The 15175-nt window shown below is 31.8% G+C and overlaps 1 protein-coding gene and 1 long non-coding RNA gene across 2 annotated transcripts in view; one reads left to right on the top strand and one right to left on the bottom strand.

Moving 5' to 3' along the window:
* Positions 1-15175, bottom strand: part of LOC127724568 (receptor-type tyrosine-protein phosphatase T-like) — a 147500-nt gene that overhangs the window by 75628 nt on the left and 56697 nt on the right. The window contains exons 4-6 of the mRNA XM_052231558.1: positions 13196-13420; positions 12789-12992; positions 10023-10196 (exon numbers count right to left, since the gene is read on the bottom strand). Coding sequence (XP_052087518.1) covers positions 10023-10196; positions 12789-12992; positions 13196-13420 — 603 coding nt within the window. The remainder of the gene's footprint in view (positions 1-10022; positions 10197-12788; positions 12993-13195; positions 13421-15175) is intronic.
* Positions 1-15175, top strand: part of LOC127724622 (uncharacterized) — a 311306-nt gene that overhangs the window by 262898 nt on the left and 33233 nt on the right. The window lies entirely within an intron of this gene.

The raw sequence follows: 15175 nt of genomic DNA, 5'->3' as shown, positions 1-15175 counted from the left end.
AAAGCAAAATTCTATCCGGATGAAATATCATCTTGGGGAAAAATGTTACAGAAGTTGTTGTTATTTTTTCATCCGGAGGAAAATATTTCACTGTGATATATTATCCATTGCCGTGAAATTCTATCTGGGAAGTAAAATATTGAATAATTAATAAAAAAAACTTAATCTTTGCAAATACTATGTACTAACAATAGTGTATTTGAATATAAGCTAAATTAGTAAATAAAAAACCAAATAAATGTATTATAATGGGAAATAATTTCACAGATTATAATTGAAAATAATATCCTGAAATATTAAAGTAAATATCATTCTTTTAAAAGACAAATATCATGAAACATATGAAACAAAACCAGAAGTAATTTCACAGATCTTAATTGTGAAATAATATCATGATCAATTTAATATATAAAGTAAGCAGGATATAATTCTATACCCTCACACCCCCACCCCCCCCCCCCCCCCCCTCCCACCCCTTCCCACCGACCCCATTGTGAGGTACGTGGATGTCATTCAATATAATATAAGAATATTTTATTAGTTGATTATTTGATAGAGTAAAAGGTATACATAGATGTGAAAAAGGTAAGAACTGACACGAAGAGAGCACGAAATCTTGATACATGTACATGTAACACGAAAACGAATATCAATACATGTACATGTAGGTCACAGTATGATTTCCTTTTCAGTGTGAATCGACAAGATTTACAAAATCTTACACACGAATATGTTAAATCTGGCTCTTTTTTTTTTAAAGTTTTACATTAAAATTCATCCCACATATATATAATAATGTCTCTGTATTGAAGCGAAAAATTAGTAAAAACTTCACATTTTTTGTTTCTGAAATTAAAATGCGGACAATGACGATTTGTTTACACCTATCATAGTATAGATTAAACTTTAAAAAATAAATTCCCAAATCGGCAACTTTCAGACGAATATAATTTTGAAGTGAATTATAGTTTGCATTTTTATCAAGGAAAATAATGACCTAACTCAGGTCATTATTTTATGCCTTGGAGCATATTTCATTGAAACATGGTATTGTCCGGGTTGATTCTTCGAAAGAATGACCTGTCGTTCTGAAAGAAAATAACTCCATATAGGTATATAATATCTTTTTTCGGACGTCAAAGCGATTTAACAATTGCGGTTGTCCAATTATGTCATCTTTTAACTTTTATCTGGTCAAAATTTTATTTTAAAACGAATGCATGATCAACTTTAAAAACATAAAACATATAGACAAAATATACTTCTGTCCTGTCTTTTTCGTACTTGTAAGTTATTAGACAGTAACAAAGCTACTTGGATCAAGCCTTGTGAAATTTGCATTTACGTTTTTGAATAGGTAAAATGTATAGTTTGGTGAACTTTTCTGCTAACTACTATACTTGTGAAAAACCCTTGGCAACAGAAACATATTCAGCTTTTTTTTTTAATCGACCCAATTTACATAGTAATGGACGACTTCTTACATTTTATGATCGCAAATAAAATATGTATATAATATACTGTGCACTGTAGTTCGTATATTCATTTTTTCTTTTATTAATGGATTTTCCCGTCTTTCTGGGAGTAATTATTTGTTATTGACTCCTTAAGCTTACTCGCAAATAATTTAAAACCAAGACTTGCATTATAAAAATGTCCAAACAAACCTTGATTTTCCTTTTTTTAGTGAGTTGACCAAAGTAACATTGCGGAACATTTGCCAGTTTCCATGCGGTATCCGTGTTTTTTTCACTCGCTCTGTTCTGCATCCACTCAACTTTCGTGTTTGTCATGACAAGGCCATTTGAAGCTTTCATGCTATACAAAGTGTGTTTTGCTTATTGTTGAAGGTAGTACGGCGACCTATATTACTAACGTCTGTTGACCACTGGAAGGGATTTGTCTGATTGTGTATCACACCACATATTCTTATTTTTATATGCAGTTATATCTATAATAAAATTGAGAATTGAAACGGGGAATGTATCAAAGAGACAACAACCCGACCAAAGAGCAGAAAATTTGTTTTCGGTTAATTGTTTTGTTGTAGATTAGGCCGTTGGTTTTCTCAATTGAATTGTTTCATATTTTTCATGTCGGGGACTGTTGTAGCCGACTATACGGTATGGGTTTTTCTCATTGTTGAAGGCCGTACGGTTGCCTTTAATTGCTTACATCCACTTCATTTGAACTTTGGTGGATAGTTGTCTTATTAGCAATCATACCACATCTCCTTATTTTTATATAAAGTTGTATCAAAAATTAATTGTGACTTTAGAGACATTGTTTGCGTAACGTCTAGTGTCAAATTTGTCATGCATGTTTAGGACTATTAAATATATTGCAGATAGTTTCGTAATTAAACGGCTTTAGATCTGTTATACGGCAATAATACATAAAAAGATAAAAGGTAGGAAAATTAAAAGACCACAACAAAAAAGACCATCGAGTCCTGTCCATAAATAGTAAAATAGACGTTTAATCAACAATGAACAACACAAAACACGGATAGCCGGACGTTTGGCTCAAAATTTACTGGGGCTAATCCAGTTTAACATGCAATCCCTCCCTGGCTAGACTTGGTGTAGGCACACAATCCAGTGGGTTAAATCAGTATAACATGCACCCTCCCCAGCCCGACTTTGGCACAATATGTAGCGGTGTATTGCTGTGTGTTTGTTTAATCTACATAGGCTAGAGGTATAGGGGAGGGTTGAGATCTAACTAAACATGTTTAACCCCGCCGCATTTTTTGCTCCTGTCCCAAGTCAGGAGCCTCTGGCCTTTGTTAATCTTCATTTTGTATGTTTTTTAATTTTAGTTCATTTATTTGTTTAGGAGTTCAGTGTGACGTCCATTTTCACTGAACTAGTACACATTTTTGTTAAAGGGCCAGCTTAAGTGCGCCTTCGGGTGCAGGGTTATCTCGCTGTGTTGAAGACCCATTGGTGGCCTTCGGCTGTTTTGTTTACTCTTTGGTCGGGTTGTTGTCTCTTTGAAACATTCCCCATTTCCATTCTCGATTTTAACATGTAACCTTTCAAACATATTTTGTCTGTCTTGGTTATATTTGTCAATAAACAATAAAAGAAAAATAAACTACACAGCGCAGCTTCCAACAGGATTACAACAAGAAAATTAATTTTAAAAATGCGGTCAACAGTCAAAATTTGCTCGCAGCGGAAACATGCAACAGCTTTATATTCATTTGAAATAAAATAATTGTAATGATTTACACAACGTTACCTTTTCCAATATAAACATTCAAATTATTTTGTTTTTTGTTGTTTTCGATTAATTTACAACATCTTTACAAAGACCACATTCTGACTTCGATATTAAGTAGACATTAAAAGCGATGTTCATTATATTTCTTCTGTTGTAAGTTTAACTTAGTTATTTTGTGTCATGAATTGGTATTGATGTCACTCGTATGTTTTTAAATATGAAGAAAGGGGTAGTTCGGTTTTCTCATACGTCAATGAGACACAAAAAAAAAACGACAAAAAAAAGGGGCAACATTCATTCTTCAACAAAGGAATACATCACAAGAATATAAGTTTTGTAAGAAAAAGACCAAACTGGTGAGACGTTTGTAGGACTTGAATAGCCAAGACAAACTGATAAATATCTGAATGAATGAATCGATTTATGTAAAAAAAAATCAATGCAATAAATAAAAAAAATAAAATGATTGATTTTTTAATTATCCGGAACTCTTCACAAACAAAACCTACATGTATGCATTGGATAAATAGTAGGCCACTCTTTTAAAATGATTACAACGTAGAAGTACTTATTCTCGTAATCAATAAGATATTTTGTGAATTAACCCCATCAACTTAAAGTTTTTTACATTGAATAAACGTATTTTTGGATTATTTAATGATATCAGCTCTGAACATTATTATTCTTTAAAATGAAACTGTTGTATGTGATGGTATAAAATGTCGATTCACACTGAAAAGGAAATCATACTGTGACCTACATGTACATGTATTGATATTCGTTTTCGTGTTACATGTACATGTATCAAGATTTCGTGCTCTCTTCGTGTCAGTTCTTACCTTTTTCACATCTATGTATACCTTTTACTCTATCAAATAATCAACTAATAAAATATTCTTATATTATATTGAATGACATCCACGTTCCTCACAATGGGGTCGGTGGGAAGGGGTGGGGGTGGGGGGGGGGGGGGGGGGGGGGGGGGGTGTGAGGGTATAGAATTATATCCTGCTTACTTTATATATTAAATTGATGATGATATTATTTCACAATTAAGATCTGTGAAATTACTTCTGGTTTTGTTTCATATGTTTCATGATATTTGTCTTTTAAAAGAATGATATTTACTTTAATATTTCAGGATATTATTTTCAATTATAATCTGTGAAATTATTTCCCATTATAATACATTTATTTGGTTTTTTATTTACTAATTTAGCTTATATTCAAATACACTATTGTTAGTACATAGTATTTGCAAAGATTAAGTTTTTTTTATTAATTATTCAATATTTTAACTTCCCAGATAGAATTTCACGGCAATGGATAATATATCACAGTGAAATATTTTCCTCCGGATGAAAAAATAACAACAACTTCTGTAACATTTTTCCCCAAGATGATATTTCATCCGGATAGAATTTTGCTTTACACTTACAAATTACAAGTAGAAAAAAAACAACAACATAGCCCCGCCCCTTTTTTTCAATAAACTAAGTTTGTACAATAAATTACTTACAAAGTGTCTTGTATTTTTCATACACCGTTATCGGATGGTGACAATTCATTTGTGTCTTACTTCATGCAGTTACAGTAATATTTGTATTGTGTATGGATAATAATTACTAAGGTTTATATCTAGATTAATTAGTGAGTTTTATTTCACATTCTAAGTCTAGGTTAGTCTATGGAAAGGTATATACTATGAAATTTAGAGCGAGGGGCTTGCCCCGAGCTCTTAATTTCATAGTATATACCTTTTCATAGACTATCCAATTTAGCACATATTTACAACTCGAGTAATCTTTTAATTGGTCTATTGATAGTTTATTTTGGCTGACTACTTGTATCACAGGTGTTTGTAAAACGGAGCTCATTAACGAAGTTTTGTAAATCTACTCACTAGTATCATTGTAAAATATGTGATTTCAAAAGGCCCTTCACTCCAGAATGAAAAGATGGTAGCTGCTGGTGTAAGTATGTATATTGATATAAAGCGGTGTTTTACTATACATGTTCTTCTTATATGGTAAGATGACTAAATAAATTGACCAAAAGCAGGCAATAATTAAATTGCAGTGGAAACTTTACATGTTTTGAAAACATTTTTTAATTTCACAGTAAAATTACAGCTATAATAAATTTGAAACATATAGATAGTTTGTCCCCGTAGATATAGTCTAGCAGATAGGCATTAAAAAGCAACTACCAATAGATCAGAGATTATAGGTTTTGTGTTTTGTGTTTTTTTTTATTATTTCAAAGTACAAAACTAAAAGATTTATCAGAATATGTTTATATATATATATATATAGGTGGCACATTATCTTCAGACATAATCTCAGTTTTTCAATTCATGACATCTTCCTAAACATGCATGAAATATTTGCCACTGGACATTAAGCAACCAATAATCAATAAATCAATCAATTCATGACGAAACAGATCACCTTCCTTAAGAAAGTTTAAAAAAATTATCACCAAGTTGCTTTAATTTTCCTTCAAAAGGTTTCATAGTACACACTTTTTTGTATACAAAGTAATTGCATGGATGATACATTATCATAATTTTAAGATATCGTTGTACTCTAATCAAGGTATAAAGAACCATATGTATTACCCTTTATTTAAATGATAAAATTTGCAATTGTCAAAAACATTTTTTAGATCCAAAGATTTTAATAGCAGGATATTTAAAAGTCAACGTGAAAACTAATTACAAACTATTTAATTTAATTTGGAACACAGCATTTTATTTCAAAATAGCCAGTGGCAATTTTTGTTTTAAATATCTTGATTACGATACAATAAAATCTTACCCTTGTGGTCATTCATGCGTAGTTACTTAGTACACAGGAAAAGTATGTACTATGAAAATTAGAAGGCAAATATAAGCAATTTGATTGGACGAGAAGTTGTAAGTATGTGCTAAATAAGCTTTAGAATATAGCAGAGTGCTCTCGACCAATGAAATTGTAGGATTTGATGTCTCTTAATTGTGAAGAATGAATGTAAATCATGTTCTTAGTAAAGGATTATCCTATTGTTTGGGTCTATTTACAGTTCAAAACAAAGAGTTTCTATAAAATAGTAACAACTGCCCTGAAGCACATTTATCAGATTGAAAGGATTTATCACACAGTGATTGTTGAATTGTGAAACAAACAAAAAAATCAAAATAAGTTGAAGTTTACTGGTGCAGTAAAATTGGTAGCTTTAATTAATTATGAAAATATTAATAACTTCAAATTACTAAAAAATTAAACAATATCAAAGCAATACAAAAAAAAAGTTTTAAAATCAAAAACAACCAAAATCTTTAGCTTTCCAAAACTCTGATTACTGGACCAGCGGTTGGGAAAAAAGAGTTATTTCCAATGTTCCAATAAAATAAAATAAAACAGGAATTTAATTTTTGAACATATATTTAAATCTTTTAAAATCATTTTATTTGAACATTCCCCTGACATAATGAAATAGTATTTGATTTAAAAAGCCGGACCAAAATATTGGCTGTGAAATAAAATTAGTTGTAACTCAAATGTATTTGTTGATTTAAACTGTAAATAAAAAAAGGATAATTCCTCACTAAAATATTACATGATTTACATTCATACTCACAATCAGGAAACATATACAATTCCTACCTTTTTCTTTGTATTGTTGTGTCACCTAATGTATAAAATGCATTTTTATTTAATACTCCCAAATTATAAGAAAGTCCTGACATCACTAAAACTAATCCATAAATGAAATGCCTAAAAAGGAAGTCATGCATAAATTATAAACATTGCACTGACAATGAAACTAATTCTGAGTAAAACCAATCAAGAGATCATTTGAGCCTTGAGCACTTTACAATATTCTAAGTTTGTAAGAGAATGATAATCCCTTACTTCATGATAAGTACTCGCTAACGCTCGTACTTAATCATGAAGAAAGGGATTATCATTCTCTTACATATACTTAAAACAAATCTTTTAAAGTTTTGTGAAAAGAAAGTTTCATTTTGTGTATCGAAATGTGTAACAAGTGATCATTTTTTAAATCTCCACTGGAAGGCCTCTGGCGGACTGAGTGAGCATAAAATCATTGTTATCGATAGCCAATGGAAAACAAGTTAAAGGTAAACAAAAGTTTTACGGTTGTCTACGCTGTTATGAAAACGATTCTATATCATGATATTTAAAATTACAAGGTGCTTTTGAGTTTTCAAGAGAAGCCACCTACAAATCTTGTTGCACTACTTGGTTCATTTAATATTTTCTTACTAAACCAACTTCTGAAGGCTTCATTCTGCAAATGTATCGTCAAATCGGCAATAATAGTTGGTTTTGATAGGTGTGCTTATTTTCTGTTATCAAATAGATCTTCAAACACAATTCAAAAATCTGCCTTAAATTAAAAACCAGGCGGGAAGTTTGGGAATAAATATTTTACGAAGAATTATCAATCAACAATTAAAGGTTCTTTCAGTAATATTGCTTTACATTTTATAGAACACGTCACACTAATATATGATATATCTCCAACATTTTGTGGTTAACGAAGGTTAGTTATTACACATATATAACTATTAGTACATGTCGTTGTCTGTCTTTTATTATATCTGTAAATAAATTTGATGTGACTTACAAGTATCTTTGACAGTATCTAAATTCCCCCCAAGGGTGACTGGGGAATAGAAGTATGGTCACCATTGTTCTTCCTCCGACCGGCGGTAAAACCCTCGTCAAAGTGGGGCGTCCGTTTGGCTGTGCGGGATGTACAAATTTGCAGCCACGTCCGGTCAGAATGGGGACGTTAAATCCGATGCCTCGTGTAAAGAGAGTGCCACGCTCTTTGCACGTTAAGAACCCTTGCAACAACTCTTTGAGGGGTCCGTAGGTGACCTGTTGCAAGGCTAAATTTCTGTCCCTATCCAATATACCCTCATTTCCCGTGGCAGTCTAAATTTCTCCGACCTTAATCCCTTAATCTATTACAGAACCTAACTATTGTATTTATTGTGAACTTGTTCTCGTCCTGAATATGCATGAAATATTTGCCACTGGACGTTAAGCAACCAACAATCAATCAATCAGTATCTAAATTCCATTGATACTTATCTCGACGTGGGCTTCCTATTTGGTATGGATGCTAGTCTCATTGACGGCTACATCACATTTTTTTTTATTCGTACTACTATTGGTGTTATCTTGAATATATTCATATCGAATTCAGTCATTTTAATATTCGTTCAACTTTGTGTTGTCGGCTCAGATATTTAAAATAAAAGCAACATTAGTTTCAATATAGTCATCAAACTAAGTTAACTCAAATGAGTTCACATCAGTTATTCGTTTTGTCTGAATATCTTATATAAGTTGAAGGAAAATACGTCACACACGGACAATGTAATACACCACTGCGTTGCATTGTTTTCAAATCAATACAAGGTTTTGTCTGTAAGGTTATTACGTTGCCTAGATTGTAGCGGGTATTGGATGTTTTTAACTGTTTGTATAGATTGATTGTATAAGCAAACGTTAGTTAAGAATTGAATTATATATATCAGGTCAGGACTCAAAACCTTTTTAATTTAAAAAAAAACAACATATGTTGACTTTGATTTAAGCTTATAAGTTCGAAGCAGACACATATGTCGACCGTCGGCCGTGAATAAAGAAAAAACATAGACAGATGTTCATTTTATAATATTTTAAGTTGAATTGAATAAACCTCAATAACGTACAAACAGCGTGTAGAAAGTTACCATTTTGTTTTGCAAAAATATTTCTCAAGCATTTTGAACGAATCCATACGCAATGTGCGTCGAACAGATTGTCAATGCTTTTAATTTTACTAATATTTTCAATCGTGTTCCCATTTTTCCAGTTTGAGTTTACTTACAAGCATTATAGCCGACTATACGGTATGGGTTTTCTCATTGTTGAAGCCCGTACTGTTGCCTATAATTGCTTACATCCACTTCATTTGAACTTTGGTGGATAGTTGTCTTATTGGCAATCATACCACATCTCCTTATTTTTATATTAGTATGTAAACCTTTTTTATAAATGCGTTAAGCAAGGGATTACACATACATTGAAATTGCATTTGGGTATCTATGATTAGTTTATATATGTTACATATAATGCTATATCCTGTTAATCAGTAATTGTCTTTGCATATTTATTGATGTATGTTATAAAATAATGGGTATTTTACTGTTTGTTTCATGTTCAGCTTCGTTCTGTCAATGTATGTCGATGCTTTATTTAGCTGACTGCGAAAAGGCTTATGAATACCTTTATGTAGTTTAATTGATATTTAAAAGCCATTGACCGAAGCACACTTAGTAGTAAACGGGTGTTGTTGCGCTTTATACTTAAAATGAACACCTCGTAAGCAATTTTGTAATGATTTTATGGAAAAAAAAACAAGAAAGTTCAGAATCATTTTTTTCGTTTAATTTGTTAAAATCAAGTCCTGTACAATTTTGTAAGTTTGTCATGAGTACATGTACAGCAATTGGTGGTGTGTCTAACTTGGAAATCACTCCAAAACACAAGTGTCGTTATTGTTGTCTTCTTTAAATTTTTGGTATCATATTGCAGCATCTATCATGTCTATGTACTGTAATTATTATAATAATGTATATTGATATTATTTGAATGGATTATTGAAAAATATACTTTTATTGTGACTTATGGAAGAACTGAACTTAAATAGCACATGTACTTTTCTAATCTTGTTCAATCCAGCCCATATTTAAACTTGGAATGTGCAATGTATTATAATAAAATGTTTACCTCCTAAAATGATATATATTCCTGTTACAATGCTTTTTCCTTTAAGCTCAACATGAAATGCTACACTAGATCCTATTGTTTTGGAACATGATGTTTTATTTCCATCATTTGCTAGATCAGCCTGTTGACTACCACTTGGACTCTGCCAGACCAAACCGTCGTATGCTATATTATCTGCAATGAAATATATGTATAAAATGAACATTATAAATGTTATATTAAAGGTAATGCATGACTGATTTTAAAGATGCAAACAACGATTTTTGATCGTACTTGGCTTTTATGACCTTCAATGACTATGACGATTATATACACATGTAGATTTTCGTCAACAACTGGTGTTAGCAAATATTTTAATATATGAGAAAAAAAAATTGTACTTTACGGACGAAAAAAAAAGATTTTAGGACAATTCAATAAAAAGAGTTGGCAAATACGTTTGGATACCATAATACAGAAAGGATAACAGGAATACAAAATATATTAAATTCTACAACCGAGCACCTACCAAAAACATAAACACTAAGGCCTCCAGTGATGTGTAACCTTCATATGAAAATTTAGCAAAGTGCTTTCACTGAAATCTTGCCAACACCGAATCACTGAATGATAAGCGAACGACTAACAGTTTTTAAAACAATCTACAAGTAGCGAAATATTTCATAAATTTGATACCTTTATCAATTCATTAAATTTCGTTGAATCTTTTATACATGCCAAATATTTGTTACATAGTTATATATGCACAGGGTTTCATATCACCGCGTAAAACATGTATTTTTTTTTAATAACCGCCACCAGGTACGCTCTTCAAAAAAGTTTTAAAAGCTTTAAAAGCTAAATATTTTAGATAAGTAATGACAAAGTTTGTTGATATGAACAACTCATTTGGTAAAATTTCTTGTGGTTCGTGCATGTGCTCAAATTGCTACTTACAAATTGATATAAAAATATGCAAATTTCGTCATTTTTTTGTATTGGAATTGGAGTTGTGCTATCTGTCCAATGCCAAAATCTTCGTGAGTATTCATAATTTGCATATATTCTATTGTTGAAAATCTGAACATACTTAGCTATCATATTAACTTGATGATAAACAGAGACTTAAAGTCTAACAGTCTTCCATTCTAAATATTTGAAGGCCCCTACCTTGTATTGGTTACCTACACTACACAAAATAAACCGTAGAATATCGTTTCATCTCGGCTTCTAGAAAGTGTTCTACAACGAACTTCCAGTGCTTTTAACTAGTTCCCTAACTACTATCAAAGAACTTTATAACTTTTGTAATGAAACATATCTAAATAGTGGAATAACTTTTTTTGGAGTGTAAATTTTATTTTGGGATGTTTAAGATAAATTACTTGCTTTTAATGGTCCTTTTAATTCGGTTGACATTTTTGACTTTTCTACTCTTTACACTACACTTCCGCACAAAAGTTTTCCTATTTTATTAATAGTCGTTTGAAAAATCTGATTGCAAATTTATTTCCTGCAACTCATTTAAAGCCTTCTTCTCTTATGAGAACGGCAAGGTAAATATGCTAGATATACTTACTGGAGGTATGATGAGATGATTAAAGCTGTAAAATTATTCTCAATTGCAACATTTATGTAAGTTTTATAAAATAAAGTTTAGGTTGTAGGTATTCCTATGTGCACCAATTGCACCCATTCAATAGCAGACTTGTTACTGTACTGATATGGATCACTTACTCCATGGATTTGTTCTTCTATTCACAGTTGCGGCGTGTTCGTCAGTTTGCAAAGAACTCCGCTCAAATCAGTGCCAGGGGCCGTCTTAAACTTGCAGTGAGGGGAGAGTTTTTTTTTGTTGATCCGCGTTGAAGGCCTCACTGTGACTTTGAGATGAAGAACAGCAACAAAAGCGTTGTCCCTTTGCTTTTTGTGTTGTTTTTTTTGCTATGCATATACTGCTTTTGTGTCATGGATGGATATCCCGTATCCTTTCTTTTCTCTTCTATTAAAATCAGTAAAGACCCGTCTAAATTCCATTTAATTGGTAAATTCAACAATACGTCCCGTTATCTTGATTTTTTTTCGTTGAACAATCAGGAATTTTTTTAATATACTGCCGAAATTTACCCAAAGGAACTTACTTTAAATGAATCAAATAAAAATAGCATTACTTGTTCTTTCCTAGATTTAGATATTTCAGTTTTACACGGGAAACTCTGCACAAAATGTACGGTGACCTAAAGTTGTTGTTAACTTCTATGTCATTTGGCCACTGATGGATAGTTGTCTCATTGGCAATCATACCGCATCTTCTTATTTTTGTCTTCCAGTTGCAGAATATGTCATCTACTACTGAAAACTTTTTCAGTTCCAAGGACACATCTCTGTGGAAAAATCTGCCTGATGAACGTACACGAGAATATTCAGGAATATAAAATTAATTCATTAAACAATTGTGATTATTTTTCAGTCACCAAGAGAATCCAAATAAAAGTTAAAACAATCTACCGTAATTTTAACCGGAAGGAATTTAAAACGTGCAACATAAGTTCCAATATAATTTCATCATTCATGATATTTGTAAATTTAGGGTAAAAAGTATCATTTAAAACATGCCAATTTTGACGCGATGGACAACATGTATAAAACGTATTTGTATAGTAGTTTCAGACAGGTAAAAGACCGGCGAAGGAAGCTATACATATCATCTTTTATACATGCTGAATATAGTGCTAGATATCTACATGATATCTAGTTATAATATTGCTATGTATTCATAATCCTTACACATGTCACAATAGCTTCCGGTACGTCTTCTTTCATTACAACCTTCGGTACAAACTGCAGTATCTTTATTGCAAATATCATTTAAACAGTTTTTAGGGTTACAACCCCAAACACAAGAACCATTTCCAGGGAAGCAATTTCGTTCTATACATTTTTCAGCACAATTATCCTGGCAATTGCTTCCCCAAAAACTCGCTTGACAACCTGAAAAAAACATTGTTAAAAAATTCAAAGATTTATATCAATCATTGATGCATACAGAAATTCTTTTTAACATGGAATGTAATAAAAGTATACATGATATATTCAACAGTACAAAATTTGATGAGTGAAACCTCCTAAACTGATAGAAGCCTAGTGCAGCATATTAAAAATTATAAAATGTGGAAAACTAATAATTAACCCACCATTGATGGCAACGTAACAAAGTTCAACAATGGGTCCCTGCTTATCTTCTGCCATAGATCCTTTAGCATCATAATAAATGACATATTTTCCGAGTTTATTGCAAGGAATTGTCTGGGTTATGTTTGGAAAATCTTGATCAGTATCTTCATAACAGAGATAGCCATCAGGTGGAATAGTTGAAATATTGGTTACATACAATTTAAATCCATCCATACGATATGCTACTGTAATGAAAATTACTCAAGTATTAGTTTTGAAAAAAGCAAACTATCATTACTATATATATATATATAAACACTAAAATTTACGACAAAAGGGAAGATTTTTCGTTTCCTATTGTTAATTTTCCTTTTTTGGATGGTGATGTTCCTTTGGCACCATCTTACGGTGTTTATATATCACAACTCGTTCGCTATGCCCGTGTCTGTTGTGATGTTTTGGGTTTTAATGAACGTTATCTATGTATTACTGGTAAATTATTAAGTCACCTTTCGTTACCACAAATTACTTAAAACCTTTACTAAATTCTTCCATAGATATAAAGATTTGGTTTTGAAGTTTGGTTGTACCTGTAGAAAACTTATTTCAAACGGGATAGCACATCCTCATTTTTACGGAGATGTTGTTTTCCGAGCCCGGAAATTTAGAAACGACCCCGGTAAACTTATCGATCCTTTAAATAAACTTATTCGAAAAGATTACCAATTCAACACTGTAATTATATCTTTGAATATTGTTTTTATTGGTATTAATATTGATTTTGTTATCAGTAAATTAAATTCAAACTAAATATTATTGTTATATACATATGCACATTCATAGCTCTACAATCTGTCGATACCTGTATTTGGCATTGCACAAGGTCATGTTTTTCTCTGACTGTTTATGACGTCTTTACACTAAATCCATTGGAAGTTGGATGTGTACTGATTGATAATTTAGTCTTAGATACATGATTTTTTTTTCATTAGTTGTTATTGGCTTTGAACTAGCTGTCAGTAACGGTGAGTACTCTCATATCTGTGCTAAGTGTCTTTTTGTTGTCGGGATGTACAAGTACCCGTCCACGTCCACTTTGTGTTTTTGTTGGATGTATTTCTATTTGTATCCATCTGATGAGTTAAGCCTTTTTCAACTGATTTTTATAGTTTGTTCTTATGTTGTACTGTTACACCACTGTCCCCGGTTAAGGGGAGGGTTGGCGCCTTCAAACTAGTTTAACCCTGCCACATTCTGTATGTGCCTGTCCCAAGTCGGGAACCTGTAATTCAGTGGTTGTCGTTTGTTGCTGTGTTTCATATTTTTTAACGTTCATTATTTTGTACATAAATTAGGCCGTTAGTTTTCTCGTTTGAATTGATTTACATTTGTCATTTCGGGGCCATTTATAGCTGACTATGCGGTATGGGCTTTGCTCATTGTTGAAGGTTGTACGGTGACCTATAGTTGTTAATTTCTGTGTCATTTGGTATAGTGTGGAGAGTTGTCTCATTGGCAATCATACCACATCTTCTTTTTTTTTATACTAATACGCAAAACTGTCAATGTTGAGCACAAGCAAAATAGAGAGTTTCAAAAGTCTGTAGTTGCTATCTTGTATCTGTGCGGAGAAACTGTTCTTTCTGTCAGATTTAAAAATGACAAGATATTAACAAGTGTTGTGAAATGGCCTTTGGGACACCATACTGAAAATTAATCAGGAAAATAAGAACCTTTTTCGAACGCTAAAAGACAAAAAGCAACAAAAAATATAAAAAAAAGTTTTTATGAAATGAAATGATAATTGTAAAATTTAAAGAAAACAAAAAATCTAGAAAATAAGACTTAGTCAGTTTAAAAGACAACTCATTTTGGGTGCACCATTTCAAACAGAGATACATCAATTCCTGTATACAATAGTAAAAAAAGACACCGTTTTAAGCACTATTGATCGAAAACATAATGTTTTTGTGGTAGACATAATGCGCGTCTGGCGTTCA

Source organism: Mytilus californianus, unplaced genomic scaffold, assembly GCF_021869535.1.
Source record: "Mytilus californianus isolate M0D057914Y unplaced genomic scaffold, xbMytCali1.0.p SCAF_1, whole genome shotgun sequence".
Taxonomy (NCBI): Eukaryota; Metazoa; Mollusca; class Bivalvia; order Mytilida; family Mytilidae; genus Mytilus; species Mytilus californianus.
The sequence above is the reverse complement of the archived record's forward strand: the minus strand, read 5'-3'. Positions and strand labels throughout refer to the sequence as shown.